The sequence below is a fragment of the Salminus brasiliensis genome, chromosome 15 (genome assembly GCF_030463535.1).
Source record: "Salminus brasiliensis chromosome 15, fSalBra1.hap2, whole genome shotgun sequence".
Taxonomy (NCBI): domain Eukaryota; kingdom Metazoa; phylum Chordata; class Actinopteri; order Characiformes; family Bryconidae; genus Salminus; species Salminus brasiliensis.
This window is the reverse complement of record NC_132892.1, coordinates 5,598,626-5,617,981: the sequence shown is the minus strand read 5'-3', so window position 1 is coordinate 5,617,981 and position 19,356 is coordinate 5,598,626. Positions and strand designations below refer to the sequence as shown.

Below are 19,356 nucleotides of genomic sequence, written 5' to 3'. Positions count from 1 at the left end.
CCCCTCTGACAAAAAGGACTGAGGATCTCCAATGGTGAATTCTGCATGGTGTGTTGGTTGTTAATGCTTTTGTCTCAATGATCTGTCCTGAGTTCAGTAATTTGTGTCTTCTGTGGGCTCAGAGACGGTTTTCATTGTTTTTTAGAATGCCAAGGACTCCGGCCTCTTCCTCATACCCCCAAGATTTTCACCACTCAAGATTTTTATATTTGAGGCTGGCTACAGTCAGAAGGAACGGGCTAAGTGGCAGCTGCTGATTTTTTTTAACTGGACAGGCAAAACTGTCCATGTATAATTCTAGAAAGAACAGAATGGAGGACAGATCTGGTCAGGAGGTCTCGCCATTGTTCCTGGCTCTGGTGGAGTCCAGGATCCTTTTTGATCAGGTTTTCATTAGCTCATGACTACCATGGAGGTTTTTGAAGTGGAATGGTGCCTCAATAGTATTTTGTGTAGTGTGGAGGAAGGAGAGCTGGCCTTTGCAAGTCCTTGGAGCCGAGTGTGTGAAAGGGATTCATGGCTGATTTTGTTTTGAGGGTCTTGCAGTGCTGTACTGTGTGGTGATGCTGTGTTTCAGTTTTTAATGTTCATAAAGTTGCTTTTAAAATTAAAATAAAAATCTCTTACACACACTCTCTCTCTCTCCCTCACACACACACACTCGCATTCAATTCAGTAATGTTTTATTGGCCTGACTGTAACAGGGTACACTGTTGCCAAAGCAGACAAACAATACACAGACATAAATACCAGAATACAAATCATTACAATAAATGTACAGAATTATAAATAATAATATAACATTTAAAATAACAATATTAACTATAATAATGAGAAAAGTGATGAAGCTGTATAAGATATATAAGTGAAGAGTTAGAGTAATAATGATTAATAAAGGATAATGATTAGTGGGAGTGGCTCTCCCTCAGGTTGTGGCAGGCTGTGATATAGAGAGCAGAGATTGGGAGGAGTTCACTCTTCTCTCCTAATAAACAGCAGAGTCTCTCAGTGTTACTGTAGTGCAGGAACTCAGGAGAGATGCTGATCATTCGTCTATAAAACTGTTCTCTGATCAGGGTATATTTGGGACACTCAGTCAGAAAGTGCAGAATAGAATAGAATATCTGATTAGTTTAGTGATATTCTGGTCCTGAGCTTGTTGAGTGTTAGTGTGTGTTAGTGTAGAACTGGAGCTCAGGACCAGCTGAGTGAGGGGACTGTTGTCTTTGCTCAACTCTTGGTCCTGCAGAGCTTTATAATGGTATGGAGTTTGGGTCGCTCATTTTTAGATGCTTCCAGAATTTGGAAGGCCTAATTCTGCTCTGCATGTGTTGTTTCTGTGCACTTTTTAAATGTTTTACAGTAATACAGTAAAAGAATTCTGCATGCAGAGAGAATTGGATGTTTGTCTCATTTGTCAAATTGTTGATTGGTAAGCGGACCACACTCTTTACTGCCATAAAGGGCAATAGGTTCCATTACTGACTCAAATATTTTTTGCCAAATTCAAATTGCAATTTCTGCACATATTTGACGTTTTATGGCGTAGAAAGCCCTGCATGCTTTTTCTCTCAGCTGATTTACTGTTTGGTGGAAATTTCCAGAGGAACTGATTGTGATGACTAAATAGTTATAGTTGGAGGCGATTTCTTGTCTTGCCTAATAGAAATGTGTGTTTTGTTCCCTGAGATCTGGAGCTTTTTTTAAATATCATGATCTGTCTTTTTTAGGTTTACTGCCAGGGTCTAGGTCTGGCAGTACTGCTCCAGCAGGTCCCGGTTCTGCTGTAGACCCTGCTGCTCTATGGGGGACAGCAGGACCAGGTCGTCTGCATAGAGCAGGAATTTGATCTCTGAGTCGTGCAGAGTGAGACCGGAGCTATAGACTCCTCTAGTATTTTGTTTAGTTCATTAATAGAAATGTTGAACAGGGTTTGGCTTAAACAGCAGCCCTGTCTCACTCCGCGCTCCTGAGAGAGAGAATCTGTTTGTTGCCAGTTTTAATTTCACACCTGTTTCCTGTGTACATTGATTTAATAAAATCCAGTTTCACTTCTATTCTAGACTGTGCTTCATAAGGAAGTTTAATATTCTAGAATTTAAGATGCCACATATCAACTTCCCCAGATTACTGTTCACACAGATGCCTCAGTAATTATTAGGGTCAAATTCATCTCCATTTTTAAAGATTGGTGTTATCAGTCCATGGTTCCAGGTTTCAGGGAAGTGACCTACACTCAGAACTAAACTGAACAGTTTTAAAATGGCCAAATGAAATGCTGAACTGGTACATTTTAGCATCTGATTCAGGATGCCGTCGGGTCCAGATGCTTTATTTGGTTTTAGTTTAATTTTGTCTTTAAGTTCAGTAATTGAAGTCTAAAGGATTTGGATTGTTTTTAATAGCCATTTTTAATTTTTCAAGGTTTCTGTTTATCTTGCTTTGTTCTGAATTTGCGTCAAATTCTAATTTTTAAACAGTGTTTGGAAGTGGTTTGTTCATGTATCTCCATTTTGTATTTCCAGTTCTTCATAATCTCTCTTTTTTAGTTTATTCCAGTTATTCCAGAATGTATTTGTTTTTATTGACTCCTCGGTTAGTGTTAGTTGCTTGTACATATGTTGAGCTGTTTTGGTTCTGAGTGTACGTTTATAATTCTTTAGTGTTTCACAGTAAAGAAGGTGTAAAAGTGTTTCCAGCTGCGTTCTGGAACTTTTCTGTGCTGTTTCGGGCTCATCTGTATGGTCTCTGGATGTTGTACAGCTTACTGGGCTGTGTGTGTGTGCACTGCTGTTATTCTGGGTGTGATCAGACAGAGGGGTTAGTGGTGTTACAGTGAATGTGCTGAGAGAGAGAAAGGGTCTAAATCTGTTGTTATGTAATCTACGGCACTACTGCCAAGAGGTGAGCAAAATGAATGTACCAGTTGGTGGGGTGTGAGGAGGACTATGCTGTCCAGGTAGATGTTGAGCTCTCAGGAGGTGTTTGTGGATGGTAGGGCTGATGGCTGCGTGCCTGAAGCTGTGTTGTGGTCTTGGGAACCTTCCTCCGTGTTCCTGTGTTGAGTAGGAATGTCTGCCAACTGTAATATCTTTAAGTGTTCTGGTAAATTCTCTGACTGTGTGTTTGCTCAGGTGCACATGGTCGTAGAGATGGTGGGGGTGATGTTAGAGTGCTGGGCCAGGTGCACATTAGGCATGAGGGCACATCCTCTAGAGATGTCTGCATTGATCTTGTGGATGGTGGCTGGGTCAGGTGCGGGCAGGAGGGTGGAGATAATGATTTTGGGGTTAGGAAAGGACTCAGCAGCTCTCTCTGCTACTCTGCACATCAGTCTTTCTACTCTCTCTCTCTCTCTCTCTCTCTCTCTCTCTCTCTCGCTCTGTTCTGAGGTCCTTGTTGCCAGTATGGAGAATGTTGGATTTGGCAGTGTCAGGTTTGGAATCAGAGAGAATTCTGTGGGCGTCTTTATTTTTTGGCTCCATATTTTTGATGTTTTTTGACCTGGGAAGAGTAAATCCTCTTGTAGGAATTTCTCGTTGGAATCGATCAGAATGGTAATGTCAGTGTCTTTCTCCACGGTGGCTGATCTGCTGCTTCCTCTGCTTCAGGCTTCTGTAGCTCTTTAGGTGAATCAGAGGAGGGCTCATGATGGTCTTGCTGTGTAGCAGGAAGATTTTGAGTGCTGACTGATGGAGGGCTGTGCTCTACAGTGCTGTTGTGGGGAGCTCTGTTTCCCCTTCAGCAGGTGTTTGTTTGCTGGGCTGGGGGCTGGGGGCTTCATCTCTTTCTTGTTTGGTCAGGTTTGTGAGTCTGGAAAAGCCATTTTAAATTTCAGCAGAGCGCCTTCACTCCCCTGCTCCATCACTGTGCTGTTTCAGTACATGTTCAGTGTTAGAAGCTGTTCTCTGAGTCGTCTTCTGCATCCTCAAAGATGTATAACTGGCGGCTCCTGCAGATCCTCTTTCTGTGGTGTGTGTGTGTGTGTGTGTGTGTGTGTGTGTGTGTGTGTGTGTAATATCAGAGCCGAATGCCGTGCTGGACTGTGCTCAGTGTAGAAGAGCAGGCTGGTGGTGGTGTTTCTCCCTCTGATTAAGCTGCAGTCTTTAAACATGGTTTCAGGGGTTTCTCTCTGCTGTCTCTGTTTATGCTGCTCTCTGCTGCTCTCTGATCCAACTTCTGTGGGGGAGTCAAAAGTGCGGGAAGGCGGAGCTGCTGCTGCTGCTGAGGCCATTCTCATTGGCTGTAGCAGGTTTTTTTTTTTAATGTAGGTGGTGCAGCTGGCCAATCAGAGGAGGCTGACAGTAAGTGTCAGATTAGCTGCTTTAGCAAACTTAGCCAGGTTAGTGATATCTGAGCACGTTCTCCTCTTTTGTAGCTATATTTGAATGTAGACGTTCATTTAGGATGAGAATCTCCAGTCTGTGAATCTGTCGCTCTGTGGAAGCTGTTTTCTTACCCCAGTGTGAGGCGGAGGTGTAGTGGTATCTGGTCTCTGCTCCTGTTTTAGTGGGTTTGGTTTGTCTCTGTGTTCTTCTCTGTTCCTCTGGTGTTCTTTGTTGTGGTGGGTTTAGCAGGTTTACAGCTCCCTGTTCAGTTTTTCTCTTTTCCTCTTTCCTTTGGATTCTTTCTGTAGTTGATCCTGATCCTGATTCTGGTGAATCTGCTTCCAGTGCTGACGGCTGCTCTGCCAGCTGCTCTGCCAGCTGCTCTGCCAGCTGCTCTGCTTCTGCTTCTTATTGTTCTGTTGTTTTTCTGTCTGATTAAATCCTGATGATTTTAGTTGAACTGAAATGACCTTCACTCACTATTCTAAATATAACCCCTTTCTTTCCTGTGAGCTCTCTCCTTTACAAATAAAAAAGTGTAGACATTTCACACACACACACACACACACACACACACACACACTCTGTCTCTTTTTCTTTACTCTCTCTGTCACACACTCACACCGTCTCTCACGTCTCTCTCTCTCTCTCTCTCTCACACTTAAACTGTCCCTCTCTCTCTCTCTCTGTGTCACATACTCACATACAAACACACACACTGTCCCTCTGTCTCTCTCTCTCTCTTTCACACACAGTCTGAGAGAGAGAGAGAGAGAGTGAGAGTGAGAGTGTGTGTGTGTGTGTGTGTTTGTGTGTGTGTGGCAGAGAAAGAGAGAGACTGCCACACACACGCACGCGCGCGCAAGCGCAAGCGCGCGGTCTGTCTCTCGCTCGCTCACTCACTCACACACACACACACACACACACACACACACACACACACACACACACACTCTTAGTGATGTGTTTCTCCTCTGTGTTTAGATGCCTGTGATCTCACACTGGACCCAAACACAGCTCACACAGATCTCTCTCTGAGTGAGGGGAACAGGAAGGTGGAGTGTGGAGAGCAGCAGTCGTATCCTGATCATCCAGAGAGGTTTGATTGGTGGGAGCAGGTGATGAGTAGAGAGAGTGTGACTGGACGCTGTTACTGGGAGGCTGAGAGGAGCGGAGGAGGAGCTGAAGTAGCTCTGACTTATAAAAGTATCAGCAGGAAAGGAGTCAGTTCAGACTGTCGGTTTGGACAGAATAAAAACTCCTGGGTTCTGTTCTGCTCTGATTACAGATACTCTGTTCTTCACAATAATAACAGAACTGATCTCCCTCCTCCTCCCTCCAGCTGTAAGAGAGTAGGAGTGTATGTGGACTGTCCAGCCGGCACTCTGTCCTTCTACAGCGTCTCCTCTGACACACACACACTCACACACTTACACACTGTCTACACCACATTCACTCAACCCCTCTATGCTGGGTTTTATGTGGATTATCGCTCTTCAGTGCGTCTCTGTAAGATAGAATAACCTGTGTGTGTGTGTGTGTGTGAGTGAGCGCGAGAGAGAGAAAGGGCCGTGTGTGTGTGTGAGTGAGCGCGAGAGAGAGAAAGGGCCGTGTGTGTGTGTGCGAGCGCGAGAGCCGCGTGTGTGTGCGCGTGAGAGAGCGGGAGAGAGTGTGTGCGAGCGCGAGAGAAAGCGAGAGCCGTGTGTGTGTGTGCGAGCGCGAGAGAGAGCTGGAGAGTGTGTGTGTGTGTGCGAGCGCGAGAGCCGTGTGTGTGTGTGTGTGCGCGCGCATGAGAGAGCGAGAGCCGTGTGTGTGAGTGCGAGCGCGAGAGAGAGCGGGAGAGTGTGTGTGTGTGTGTGTGCGAGCGGGAGAGAGAGCGAGAGCCGTGTGTGTGTGTGCGAGCGCGAGAGAGCGAGAGCCGTGTGTGTGTGTGTGTGCGAGCGCGAGAGAGAGCGAGAGCCGTGTGTGTGAGTGAGCGCGAGAGAGAGCGGGAGTGTGTGTGTGTGTGTGTGTGTCTGTCTGTGTGTGAAAGAGCGGGAGAGAGTGTGTGTGTGTGTGTGTGTGTGTGTGAGCGGGAGAGAGTGTGTAAGAATTTAAATTTAGCAGAAACTTTATTAAATGAAGCTCTTAAAAATATTCAGATCAATATTAGAGATTATTCTTATCAGTATTCTGATCACTGATCTGCTCTGATTATCTATCAATAAATAGTATTGATTAGGATTGTAAATGTATTGATTATGATTTTAAATTTGTTGATTGGGATTGTACATGTATTGATTATTGATTATGTTTGTGAGTTTATTGATTATTGATTATGTTTGTGAATTTATTGATTATTGATTATGTTTGTGATTTTATTGATTATTGATTATGTTTGTGATTTTATTGATTCTGATTGGTAATAAAATCTTTTCCACTGAAAGGTGAGAAGGTGTGAAGTTGGTGTTTTGGAGATTGGGGGTTTTATATGAGATGTTTTATATAGAGTTAAATATGTGTGAGTTCTACATTCTGTAAATGTTTATAGAAGCTGAATCACTGCTGACATATTAAAGCACAGACAAGTTCAAGTACATTAGCATTAATCTCTCATATTTCAATATGTCAGGAGTACGTGTTGTTGGTCACCCCTGATAATGTTGATGATTTTCCTTTATAAATCATTGGCTGATCGGATCAGCAATTTCAGTTAAATTCATCATAGCAGATGAACACAGTGATATTGGAGAAGTGAGTGGCAACATGGGAGCCTCAAAACAACTCACAAATGACCTGAAATCAAAGACTGTTCAACATCATGGTTTAGGGGAAGGATATAAAAAGCTCTCTCAGAGATTTCAGCGGTCAGTTTCCACTGGGAGGAACATAGTGAGGAAATGGAAGACCACAGGCACAGTTCTAGTTAAGGCCCGAAGTGGCAGGCCAAGAAAAATCTCAGATAGGCAGAGGTGAAGGATGATGAGAACAGTCATAGTCAACCCACAGACCTGCTCCAAAGACCTACAGCATCATCTTGCTGCAGATGATGTCACTGTGCATCGATCAGCTATTCAGCTCACTTTGCAGAAGGAGAGGCTGTATGGGAGAGTAATGCAGAAGAAGCCTTTCTTTGCTGTGAACCAATGAAACTAAAATGGATTAACTGACATGATGGCACCAAAGAATATTACACACACCCATAGACTGGCGGTGACTCCACGTAAGAAAAATAACATCCCCGCAACATAATGCTACCACCCTCTTGCTTCACAGTTGGGTAGTACTTATTCTTCTGTGTGTAACAGGAATTGAGTAATTTTTTTACCACTAGGTTCAGTAATTTATTTTTATGAAAACACTGGATGAAGAAATGATGTAACTTGTAACGTATGTGTGCTATCAAAAAGTGAAAAGTCATCACCAGAATTATTAACCAGAGTTTATTCAGTTAAAACTGTTTGAACAGGGTTTAGAAATGCTTTATATAAACTCTTCAAAGATATTAAGACGATAATGAGACCAATGTATGGATATACCATAATACTCCCCTGTCTGTCCTGCTTTACATCATAACATCTCAGGTCTTTCTTCACACCTCAGGACAGACCTGGTAGATGTTTTGACTTCACTTGAATTGAGGTCTGTAGAAAGAACTGGGAGATGTTTGTTTTAAACATAAAGACAATTCTGACCATGGTCAATTATATGGCTCTGCCCTATAGACTGACATTTAAATGGTTCAGTGCCGAGTCAATCGATTCACACTGTGTGGACCTGTGTTCAAATATTCAGTTCAGTGTCAGTCATTCTTCATTTATCCAACTGCTTCCTGAGCTGGTTTGTTTTTTATAGCTCATCTTTGCTGCTGGATTCATTGCTGGGTTTCTCTGAATCTTCCGCCGATTCGTTTGAGTCCTGAAGAGAAAAAATAGAAAGAACATGTGATCAAGAGGAAAATTAACAGAACAGAGTACGCCTGTATAAGACGATCTTTCATACAAAAGAAAGCACTGATTTTACACACTGATCTATTTTACTACGTCCAGTGTGAACAAGCACACAAATTTAACCAGTTCAAAAACATATTTCCAAGAAGGCCTGAAGAGTAAGGCTACCAGAAGTGGGTAATGAGCCTCAGTCAGCATTAAAGTGATGTTTTATGGGGTTTAGTGTAGTGGATTTCAGTGTAGTTCCAGAAAGCTATTCATGTGCATTATAATTTGTATTTTGCATATTCAGATTTCAGATTTAAACTGTAAGAAGTTCTTTTCCTACTCCAAGGATCAACTCCTGGAGGTTTTAAAATTATGCTAGCATGGGTATTCCAATGATTTATTAACAGTTTAACTTGTCTTATTTGCTCAGTTATGGCTGCTATTATTGTTATTTTATTAAAGATCTAATTTGAGACTATAAATGAACAATCAGGAGATTATTAAAAGGAGATTAAAAAAAATGCTGTTTTTAGCATTACATCTTAGTTTGGACATTTTAACGTCAGAGATAGAGGCAGACTTGTCAGCATCATGGAATGTATGACTTTTATATTCTATTACAGACCTCATCTTCTTCACTGTCTTTTTGATCCTTGTCCTCATCTTCATCTTTATCCTTATCTTCGTCATCATCATCATCATCGTCATCGTCATCATCATCATCGTCATCTTTCTCCTTCTCCCCTTCAGGCAACACCCCACCGTTATCCAGAAATTTGGAGAAAGTTTCCAAATCTCTATTTCCATTGTAATCCACCACCTGATATCAGAGTGTTGAAAATACATTTATTAGAGTTTATTTCATCAAAAACATTCAAACAATATATTTTATACAGCACCAGTCAAATGTCTGGATACACCTTGTGTTTCCATTATGTAAAAATGTTATGCATTGTAGATTAATACTAAAGTCACCCAAACTATATTTTAGATTCTTCAAAGAAGGCACCTCTTGCTCAGCTTTGCACTTGCATTTTCTCAGTCAGCTTTATGAGGTAGTCACCTGGAATGGCTTTCAGTTAACAGCTGTGTCTGATCAAGAGTTAATCATTTGAATTTCTGGCCATTTTAATGTGTTTGAGACCATCAATTGTGCTGTGAATAGGGTAGAGTTGGTATACAGTGAATAACTCTATTTGAGTAATTAATAATAAACTACTCAGCGAAGTAAAGACAAATGACAGTACAATATTACTTTAAGTAAGGAAGGTCAGTCAATCCGAAAACTTTCTAAAACTTATGGTAAAACTGAATCTCATCAGGACCAGCCCAGGAAAGGAAGACCAAGAGCTACCTCTGTTGCACCGGATATGTTCATAAGAGTTACCAGCCTCAGAAACCGCAAGTTAACAGCACCCCCAAATAATATCCCACCTAAATGTATTTTAGTATAGTATTTTATTATATTTTACTACTACACAATTCCTTATGTGTTCCTTCATAGTCAGGTTGACTTCAGTATTCATTTACAAAGTAGGAAAAAAATAAATAAAAAATAAAGTGTGTACAAACTTTTGACTGATACTGTATATCCACAGTGGGATTGATGCAGTCTACAGAGACTGTAGTAGTTCAGTAGTAGTGAACTGGGTTTACTGTAACAGTGGGAGGGGCTCATTGTAACATTTACTGTATCAGAGTAAAATTATTAATAAAAAAAGCCCCCCAGGAAAGTAGAAGAGCAAATGAACAATGATACAATTGTTTGATAAAAATACAAATTATTTAGAAGATGTTCTAATGGATCTGTGCTTAAAGTTACTTACTATGGTGTGAATCTTGAGAAAATGTCTAAATATAGCCAAAATTCACAGAAGACCTCACTGTGAGAATGTAAAAAGATAGGACAGATATTTTTCAGGATGAACCCTGAAGTGAAGTGTGTTTGCGTACTGAGTCGTGTGTATAATTCGGAAGCATGTAAACTACTCAAAACAAGCACACATGCTTGAGGTACTTTCAACACAGTGTTAGAACTAAGCGTCCCAAAGTAAACAGCGTGAGCCCATATATATCATTTTAAATAAACTTAATTAAGTGATTAATGCTGATAATTGCTGTTCCACTTTGATGTGAAAAATAAATGTGGAATTTTGCACACATCCTCTTTTGACTGATCATATTGATTTAGCTGCAGATATTCGTACAAATCCAGGTTCTAAAGCTAATATGGAGCACTTTTACTGAATTACTAGTGTTTGTTACCGTTTACAGTTTTAAGAAACTAACAACTAACCCCTCTGTCTGTTACAGCTTGTCAGCCCAGCGGCGCCGCGGTCCACAGGCTCCTCGGGTCTTTTAAGTGGATGTTGGGTTGATTTCTATGTTCAGGTACTTTCTGTTTCACCACCCGTCGTTCTACTACCAAGGACTTTTATGTTGACAGTGGTCGCAGTAAGATGCCATGTTTTCTGTTTATCTCTGATTGGTTTCACCTGAGTGCTGGAGTACAAAGGGAGCAAACGCAGATCCCTCGGCGCAGAGAATTACTCTTGCGATGCCAAGCTGTGAGGTTGGCTTCACGTTCAGGAGACTTCTAGGGAGGTCTACGAGTTCAGTAGTTTATGCTCTATCGGAGCGGTTTCAGGTTCAGCAGTTCACTGTCTGGGTCACCGGTTGGTCGCCAGGGAGGTTTAGTGTCCGGTTCTCTTGCTCCCTAGTCGAGTAAGTTCATCAGCGCCTGACGAGCGCGGTTTTGGGGGGAGGCTTTTGTGTGCTGGTTTCTTTGGTTCCTTTGAGTTCCAGCCTTCCTCCCCCCGTTTGATTTGTCCCCTCTCGCTTTGCTCCCGGACTACTTTCCAGCCTCAGGTGGTCTTCCAGGTTAAGCCCCATTTCAGTTGTCACCTGTTTGTTTTCTGTTTCTGTTTATTGGACCCTGTACTTTGCTGCCTCGTTTTTGGTGTTTGTGTTTGTTTGGTCATTAAAGACTGTTTCCTTGCATTGCTCTGTCCCTGCGAGTGTTCCCTTGTCTCGCCTAGCCAGCATGACACAGCTGCAGGATTCACACTCACTCTATGTACTCCTGAATTGTTCATAAACAGCAGGTGCTGGAAGCTAAGTTTAAATTAATTTTATATAATATTAATTTGTGGATAATGATGATAGATGTATGGGGTAATTGAAAGAACATGTGGGAAATACACTAGGGTTTAGTATAGTTTTAGTATATGTCTCTGAATAATTAGCTTATTATCTTAAAAAATAAATTGTAGAAAATTCTCTGTAGATACACGGGGAGAATGTAAGCGCTGTCCTGCAGATGGCACCAGTACTCCATTTACTCCATATGAACACCTGTGCATTGACTGTTGCGGTAATAACTGTCATATCCCTGCTTCTTCACCTGAAATCACCTCTATGGCCAATGCAAAGTCACGATTCATCACTAAAGATTGCTCTCATCCAGTCATCAACAGTCTGCTTCTCTTTAGCCCAGTGTAACCTTGTTTTATACTGTTTAGGGGTTAGTGGTTTCCTATATGTTAATCCTATCTCATTCAGCTAATTTCCTACAGTCCTGTCACAGACAGAGACGTCTGTGTTCACACATCTGATTTCCTTTCGTTTTGTTGTGCCTTTTTTTTATTTTAGTATTAGAAGTAGTATTTCCTTTCTGAAGCAGTTTTATAGTCCTTTCCATTGATTCAATTTTATCTTCTACTTCTTTTTGAAAAACAAAATGCAAACAATATTTTAGTAACATTTTTTAAAAGTAAGCCAGAATGAAACAAATGAAACTTGTTTTATAATATCTGAGATTTTCTTTTTTGTCAGGAAGTAAAAAAGATCTGAATATGTGTTAAGTGTGGTGATTTCATGTGTTTTACCAGGGGTTGTATAACTTGGGACAATTATCCCCAAAACTCCTGCCTGGAAAATTACCTGGGCAAAGCTGAAAAAAAATCCCAGAAAAACATTGGAATTTGTTTCCCAAATGAATTAACTCGAGATAATTACTTATCTATTTGTACCCATTATAGAACATCCCATGTCATATATTACCCATGCAGGATGCCATGATCCCCCAAAAGCAGTATACTAAAGTATGATGAAAAGCATTGATGAGGTCAGATAAGAAAAAAAAAATGGCTGACCTTTCTTTCAGTCCCTGCTGGAAAGAACTTCAGGGTGGGGAATCCTTGCACTGTCACCCCCTCCACTTCATTTGCTGTGGAATCCACGTTGGCAATGATGTCTTCATGGTCCTTATATTTCTCTGCCAGCTTCTCCCACACAGGAGCCAGCTCTTCACAGTGACCACACCAAGGAGCATCTGGAAAATGTCAAAATAATAGGGATAATAGCAAAGATCAGTGACCCACCTATGTAGTTTTAGTTTTGACTGAAATGATCAGAATATTCTGCTTACAGAATTCCACAAAGACGTTCTTGGTCTCGTCAAAGGCGACTTGTTCGAAGTTCTTTCCCACCAGGACTTTGACGGGATTCTTATCCCAGTCTTCAGTAATCTCTTGGCTCATCATATGAGGCTGTGTAAAGACAGTTGAGGATCAAGAACCAAATTAAGACTCATTCATGAACTTACTGGTTGTCAGATTAGTACTAAATTTGCTTACAGTAATAAAAACAATACAGTATGAGAAACACACAGACATGGAAATATGATAACCCCCTAAGAAATTCCTTTCTGCCTTCCTTGCCTGATCTGTTGCCCAAGGCATCACTAAGAGCTGACTAATAAGTGGATCCACATGAGATCAGGTAAAAATGAGTAAAGTAGTAAATTATTGGGACACAGCCCTACTTTAGCTTTCCTGGAACAGACATAAGTTAACTTAATGTGATTCTTTGCTGCTTATTCACTGTTTTGCAGTGTATTTGTCTTTTTATCAAACCACCCCGAGAATCTCATCTGGAACATCTGAGGTTGGTCAGTGACCAAAGCACACAATAATAGAAACTTATTACTGTGCTCAGCCTTCTGTAGTATCAGTACTGCAAATGCTAAATATCACATGAATGATTACAAACAATATATTGATCAGCCCTTCTGATAACCTTTATTTTGCCATCCAGCACACCCTGGCAGAAAGTCCTCAGCGTGTCCTTGTTGATGTTTTTTTCCTCCATGGCGTTATTCTTCACCGTGTCAGTGTTGATAAGTCGGAGAACTGGAGTGTCACTCGCAGAGATACCAAAATACTTTGTCACATGGGAAACCTCTTTGTTGATGTCTATCTTAATGAACAGCACCCATGTTCACAAAAACAACCAATCAATATGAGAAACAAGACTGTCGTTCCAGACCTCCATAAAGCACAATATCTTACAAGGATGGTAATCCTTTTCTTTTCTGGCACCAATACTGATACTGAAATCCTGATTATCTAGTGTTTCTGATACTGATATTATATTTTTATAATAAAAAACTTCTAAAAAAAACTTTTGGTAGCTTGACCAACATACGAAAAACATACTAGAAGGCATTCTAAACTGCTAAAAACAAACAAACAAACAAAAAAAAAACATGTTTAAATGCTTAGTTGCTTGGTTGTTGCTACGGAATTGCTTAGTAGTTGCTAGGGTGTTAATAGATGTCTCCTAGGCAGTGTCTATGGTATCCCATGTGAATGCTACAATGTTAAAATGGTGTTGTTAAGTGGTTGCTTAGTAGTTATGTGTTATTAAGCTGCTTAGTGGTTGCAGTGGTGTCTTGGGTGGTCGCTAGCATGTTGGTGAGTGTTTGTTTGCTGTGGTACCATATGTGGTTGGTTTGGGTATTACCACCCAAGTAAAAAATGGAGTAAAAAAATGCCTTCTGAGTGAGATGCATTCAGCATTCAGCGGTAGGAAATGGTCCAGCTACCCAGATATAAAGTGAACAAAGGCTCGTGGTATAAAAAGTATTAAAACGAGCCCACCCGTGTATAAACTTAGGGACGTGGATGGGGAATTGATAAAAGGTTATTTTAATGAAGAAAAAATGCAGAACATCTTAGTACTGGTAAACAGGACTTATCGGATTAAAAAATATAGGGAAAATGAAATAAATCCGGCATTCAAATAAAAGTCAGGTGGAAAGGCTGGGATCAGAAATGTGTTTCGTGGATCGATGAAAAGATGGTATACGGCCTTTCTCCCCCACCCTAATCATTAAAAAACTACGACGAGAAAAGTGATTATACATCACGCTACCGAACAGTGCCAGCAGCGAAGCTGTTATACCTGTTATACGAATTAGAAAATCCGTAGTAGAAGCTCAAAATTAGGAAGTGGAAATTTGGTTTTGTTTCGGGAAGGACTTGAGTCCTTTAAGTATTTAAGAAAAAAACTACGGTTCGGTTTTACGTTAGAGACACTTACTAGACCCGTGGAACTGAACATAACAAAGAATAGTCAAAACGTTTAGAATATTATGTTACTCAAGCGGAGTCAGGACTAACGGGGTTTCTGTTTGGTCAGACCACACCTGAAGACGGCGGTTTAGAACATCGCAAGGACGTCGTTTCTGGACGACACATCTCTAACCCCTATAAAAACAACAGCCTGCATTTCAAAGCTCACACTGTAAACGATAAACTGACGGAAAACTTATTTTAAACTCCGTGGAAGTGAGAGTTAAATAAAACGCTTAATAAAACGAATTTGTTTTGATGTCCTCCGGCTTTTAACTACAAAAATAGTTAACGTCCCCTCAAGTAAAGTCTCTACATGTATATCTTTGGGATTTGTTCATAACTAAGTCTTTAGCGCATCTTACTCGCGCAAACCGTTTAAGTTTCACCATAACTATGTAGATCTTTTCTTATCGGTGGACGGTGTGTCAAACCATGTGACGCCGTTCCGACCCGTTTTTAATCTTTAACGATATATGAGAGAATATTTCAGTCTGGTGGAGGGTACTGATCCAGTAGTCGCTGTCGCTGGTCCAGTCCGGTAACGTCAGACTGGATGTTCGGTTCCGAAGCCCCTTGCCCAACACCATTAACACAGTAGTTTTTGCCGTGTATGACAAATCAATCGAAAGCGTGAGGTACAAAGGACTAAATTTAACAAAAGAATGGACTCGCCTCAGCCCCTCAAATTGATGCGCTGCATCAGTGGCTTCAGAGGACTTTTTAGCCAGCTATCTGTTACCCCTGTTACCCCTATCTGTTACCCCTGCAAGTAAAACATCCCCGTCCCTCGGGTTTCATCTTCAACACGCACCCAACCCGGCCAACACTGTCTTGCCGTTTTCATTTTACCAGAGGGAAATAACAAGATTCCTATGGTTTCCCGCCAGACGCATTGTATATTTTTTACGCTGTCATCTAAACGAACTTGGTTTTGCAGAAAAAAACAATTGCGATTTGTGAAAAGCTTGCAAACGATAAATTATTACTGTCACATTCTAAATTGTGTTCAAAAGTGTGTATCCTGTTGTGAATGTCAATAAACGATTCAAAACTACCGAAACCTGTTGTTTTTTGTGCATAACTATATTAAAAGAAAGTACTTACATTTTATTCATTCACAACACAACCTCACACAACCTCACAAATAAACCTCATAGTCACAGCATATCCAATTACACCTTATTTAAACAAGGAAAGCCTAAAAGCTTTTTTCATTTACTGTATGGTCTATACTTAACCAATCCAACGCATAACCAATAAACGTTATTTAAAAAATAATCAAAATGCATTTTCAAACCATATAAACAATAAATGTTGTAAAATACAAAATGTATTATCAAAGAGTAATAAATGTTGCATATTCATTGCATTACCAATACGCGTAATTTCAATGCATTTTTCAAATAGTGTAATATGCTTTATTGTTCAGGGTAAAAAAAATGTTTCTTTGTTTCAAAAGAGTCATAGGTTGAACATTGTGTTTATTCAATGAATGGTGCACAACAGTGGAAGTCGAAAGTTTGCATCAGCCAAAGTACTCAGGGCTCTGGACCCGGCCAAGCATTATGCAAAGCGTCAATAATCAAACAAAATGTTTCAAAATGTTATTTTTTTTTTTAAAAAGTCTTTTCTAGTTCTTTTTCACCTTCCTCTTTTACACAGGAAAAACTAGGTTAGTTTTTGTGTGTAATTCATGATTTAGGCAGAGGCAGGGCGTAGACAGTAAAGCAATAAAGCAAGAGAAACACAAAACCAAACAAACAATATCAAAATATCTCACTGCTTCAATAACAGAGGGAGGGCAAAATAGTACACAGGCAGTATAACAGACATAATAAAGGAAAAGATCATTTATCACCTAATATCCTCCCCACTGATGACCAGATGATGACTAAGTGTGTGTATGTGTGTGTGTACAAACATTTCTGTAGTCCTGGTTTGATTCTGATCTTTTTATTTACACACTCAAACACACACTTGCCAAAACACCGTGCAGCAACAGATGAACGTAGCTTTAGAACACATTGAGCAGGCAACACCTGCAAATTCCAACACTATTCCTACCCTTCAGACTCAAGTCAAGACTTTGGCTGCCGAAGTAGCAGACTTTCTGGGAAATGCCTTGACCTGGAAGGTCGCTCAAAGAGGCAAAATCTGCAAATGTACAAGAACGACTGGAGCATGGTCAAAATATGAGGGACTTTGTAGCGGAGTTGCTGAAAGAAGTGCCGCCACTTCTTGACTGAGCTTAACGAGCCCTGCATGTTCAGCCCGAGGATGAACTCATTCTTCGGGTCCATTACGACCATGTGTTGAAGAACATTATGTGCAGGGTCACGTCTAAGAGCAATCTACACTTCAACAATCAGCCCATCCAGATTTTTGGAGACCTTCCACCAGCTGCTGAGCGACCGGGAGCTTGGCTTGCTTTACCCAGCCAAGCTGCGAGTTACATACAAGGGCACTGAGAAAGTCTTCACTGATCTCACTGAGGCGCTAAACTTCGCATATGAACATTTCACAACCAAAAAAGAACCGTAACAGTCAGGTAGCCTCCAATGTGTATTGTCTTTCTTGCTGCCGGTCATGGAAGGCTCAGGAAACGCTTGGAATTGCATGTTGCAAACTCTATATTACTACGAGTTTAGCGTTTTAATGTTTATAGCTGGTGCCTAATAATTGCAGTGTCGAAGCTTGTATGAGCACTAATTCATCTGTCACCTTCACTGTTGAGACAATATGTTTATTTTTGATCTGATAATAGGGTGGATCATTTCTGTTTTACATTTGGGTTACTCGTATTACGGAGGTGGGCCAATGAAGTGTTAGGAATCTTGCCCAAGGACTCTTATTGGTGTAGCGCAGCATAGTCACCCAGACGGTGAATCGAACCCCAGTATTCCACGTTGTGTGGTAGCTCACTGGCAGGTAGTGGTGTTGTCTGTTGAGCTGCAGAATCTGGTTCTGCTAGGTTAGCTTCGTGTTAACCCAGTTTGTTTATATAGTGGGGCTGTAACTGGTTAGTAAGAGTAAATCCAGCTGATAGTGGATGGATGCCTGTTTTTCCCCCTCTCTTTGTTGGTTTGGATCTCCATCCATGTAAGTCGCGCTGTACTGCTTGTGGTATCAGCTAGACAGCTTTTTGGGTTTGCACGTGTCGGGGGCGGGGTAATATGAATGCTGCAAATTGTTAAAAATGTCCCATTCTAACTGACTGGATGATGACTTGTCTATACGGTCTCTATGCAGAAAGATAATGGGAACTCTACTAGGAAGTACTTTAACATTTACTTCATGGAACGTTCGAGGGGTTATTGAACCAATTAAGAGTAGGAAAGTCTTAACACACCTGAAACCTCTCTCTTAGGATATAATACTTCTGCATAAAACCCATCTTAAACGGAATTCCCATAGTAGGCTCCGGTGTAATTGGGTTGGGCAACTATATCATTCTTCTTTCTCAGCCAAAGCCAGAGGTATGGCAATTTTAAGTCGTAACGGAGTATTACTTAAACACCACTCTACTATTGCAGATAAAGAAGCTAGATATATCATAGTTACTGGAGAATTACAATCTATACCTATAATGTTGCTGAATGTATATGGGCCAAACTACTTCCCTCACATCTTTTAGGAAGACAAGACAGACAAGATTCTGTCAGCCCAGCGGCGCCGCGCCCCCCCCAGGGGCGGTTTCGGGCCGCAGTCCACAGGCTCTTTGGGACTTTTCAGTCGATGTTGGGTTGATTTCAGTATTCATGTACTTTCTGTTCCTCCCGTTGGTTTTCTCACTAAGGACTTTTATGTTGACAGCGGTCGTAGTAAGACGTCATGTTTTCTGTTTAGTTCTGATTCGTTTCACCTGAGAGCAAAGGGAGCAAAGGGAGCAAATGCAGATGCCTCGTCGCCGAGAATTACTCTTGCGATGCCAAGCTGTAAGGTTGGCTTCACGTTCATGAGACTTCTAGGAGAGTCTACAGGCTTCGGTAGTGGATGCTCTATCGGAGCGGTTTCACGTTCAGAAGGAGATTGCTGTCTGGGTCACCGGTTGGTCGCCACTGGGTTTTGGTGTCCGGTTCCCTGGCACTCTAGTCAAGTAAGTTTATTAGCGCCTGACGAGCGCGGTTTTGGGGTGAGGTTTTGTTTTGCTAGTTTCATTGGTTCCTTTACGTTCTAGCCTTCCTCCCTTTGTTTGATTTGACCATTCTCGCTTTGCTCCCGGGCTACGTTCCAGTCTCAGGTTTAGCCCCAATTCTGTTGTCACCTGTTTGTTTTCTGTTTCCGGTTTTTGGACCCTGTACTTTGCTGCCTCGTTTTGTTGTATTTGTTGGTTTAGTTTCATTATTAAAGACCATATTCTTGCATTGCTCTGTCCCTGTGAGTGTTCCCTTGTCTCGCCTAGCCAGCATGAAAGAATTCTCGTCCGACACCCTCCGAACAGCGGGGATGGAGGCCTTGGATCACGCTGTTTGCGCCCAAGGTCAATTCTTGGGGCAGTAGCAACACACTCTACAGAGCGTGTCAGAGACTGTCGGCCACCTGGTGGGTGACGTTCAGGGGCTCACGAATCTGGTTAAGACTTCGTTGGAGCCTGCTAGCTCTCCCAGTCCCGTCTTCACACCTCATAGCGCGTATCCGGTAGGCAAGCCTGATACATACAGTGGCAATCCGGAGCTTTGCGAGGGGTTCTTG

The 19,356-nt window shown here is 41.4% G+C and overlaps 2 protein-coding genes across 3 annotated transcripts in view; one reads left to right on the top strand and one right to left on the bottom strand.

Annotated features, from left to right (window-relative positions):
- Positions 1 to 6,887, top strand: part of LOC140536167 (uncharacterized) — a 34,363-nt gene extending 27,476 nt beyond the window's left edge. The window contains exon 15 of one of the 2 annotated variants that reach the window (XM_072657846.1): positions 5,313 to 6,887. In XM_072657846.1, coding sequence (XP_072513947.1) covers positions 5,313 to 5,851 — 539 coding nt within the window. In that variant the 3' untranslated portion in view covers positions 5,852 to 6,887. The remainder of the gene's footprint in view (positions 1 to 5,312) is intronic. The other variant, XM_072657847.1, reaches the window with a different exon arrangement.
- A 1,269-nt stretch (positions 6,888 to 8,156) lies between these two features.
- On the bottom strand, positions 8,157 to 16,964 carry LOC140536261 (protein disulfide-isomerase A2-like). The gene is made up of 6 exons (XM_072657981.1): positions 16,866 to 16,964; positions 13,325 to 13,504; positions 12,675 to 12,795; positions 12,400 to 12,578; positions 8,871 to 9,065; positions 8,157 to 8,225 (listed from the first exon to the last, which is right to left on the bottom strand). The coding sequence occupies exons 1-6, from the start codon at positions 16,962 to 16,964 to the stop codon at positions 8,157 to 8,159; spliced, it is 843 nt and encodes a 280-aa protein (XP_072514082.1).
- Between the last annotated feature and the right edge of the window lie 2,392 nt (positions 16,965 to 19,356).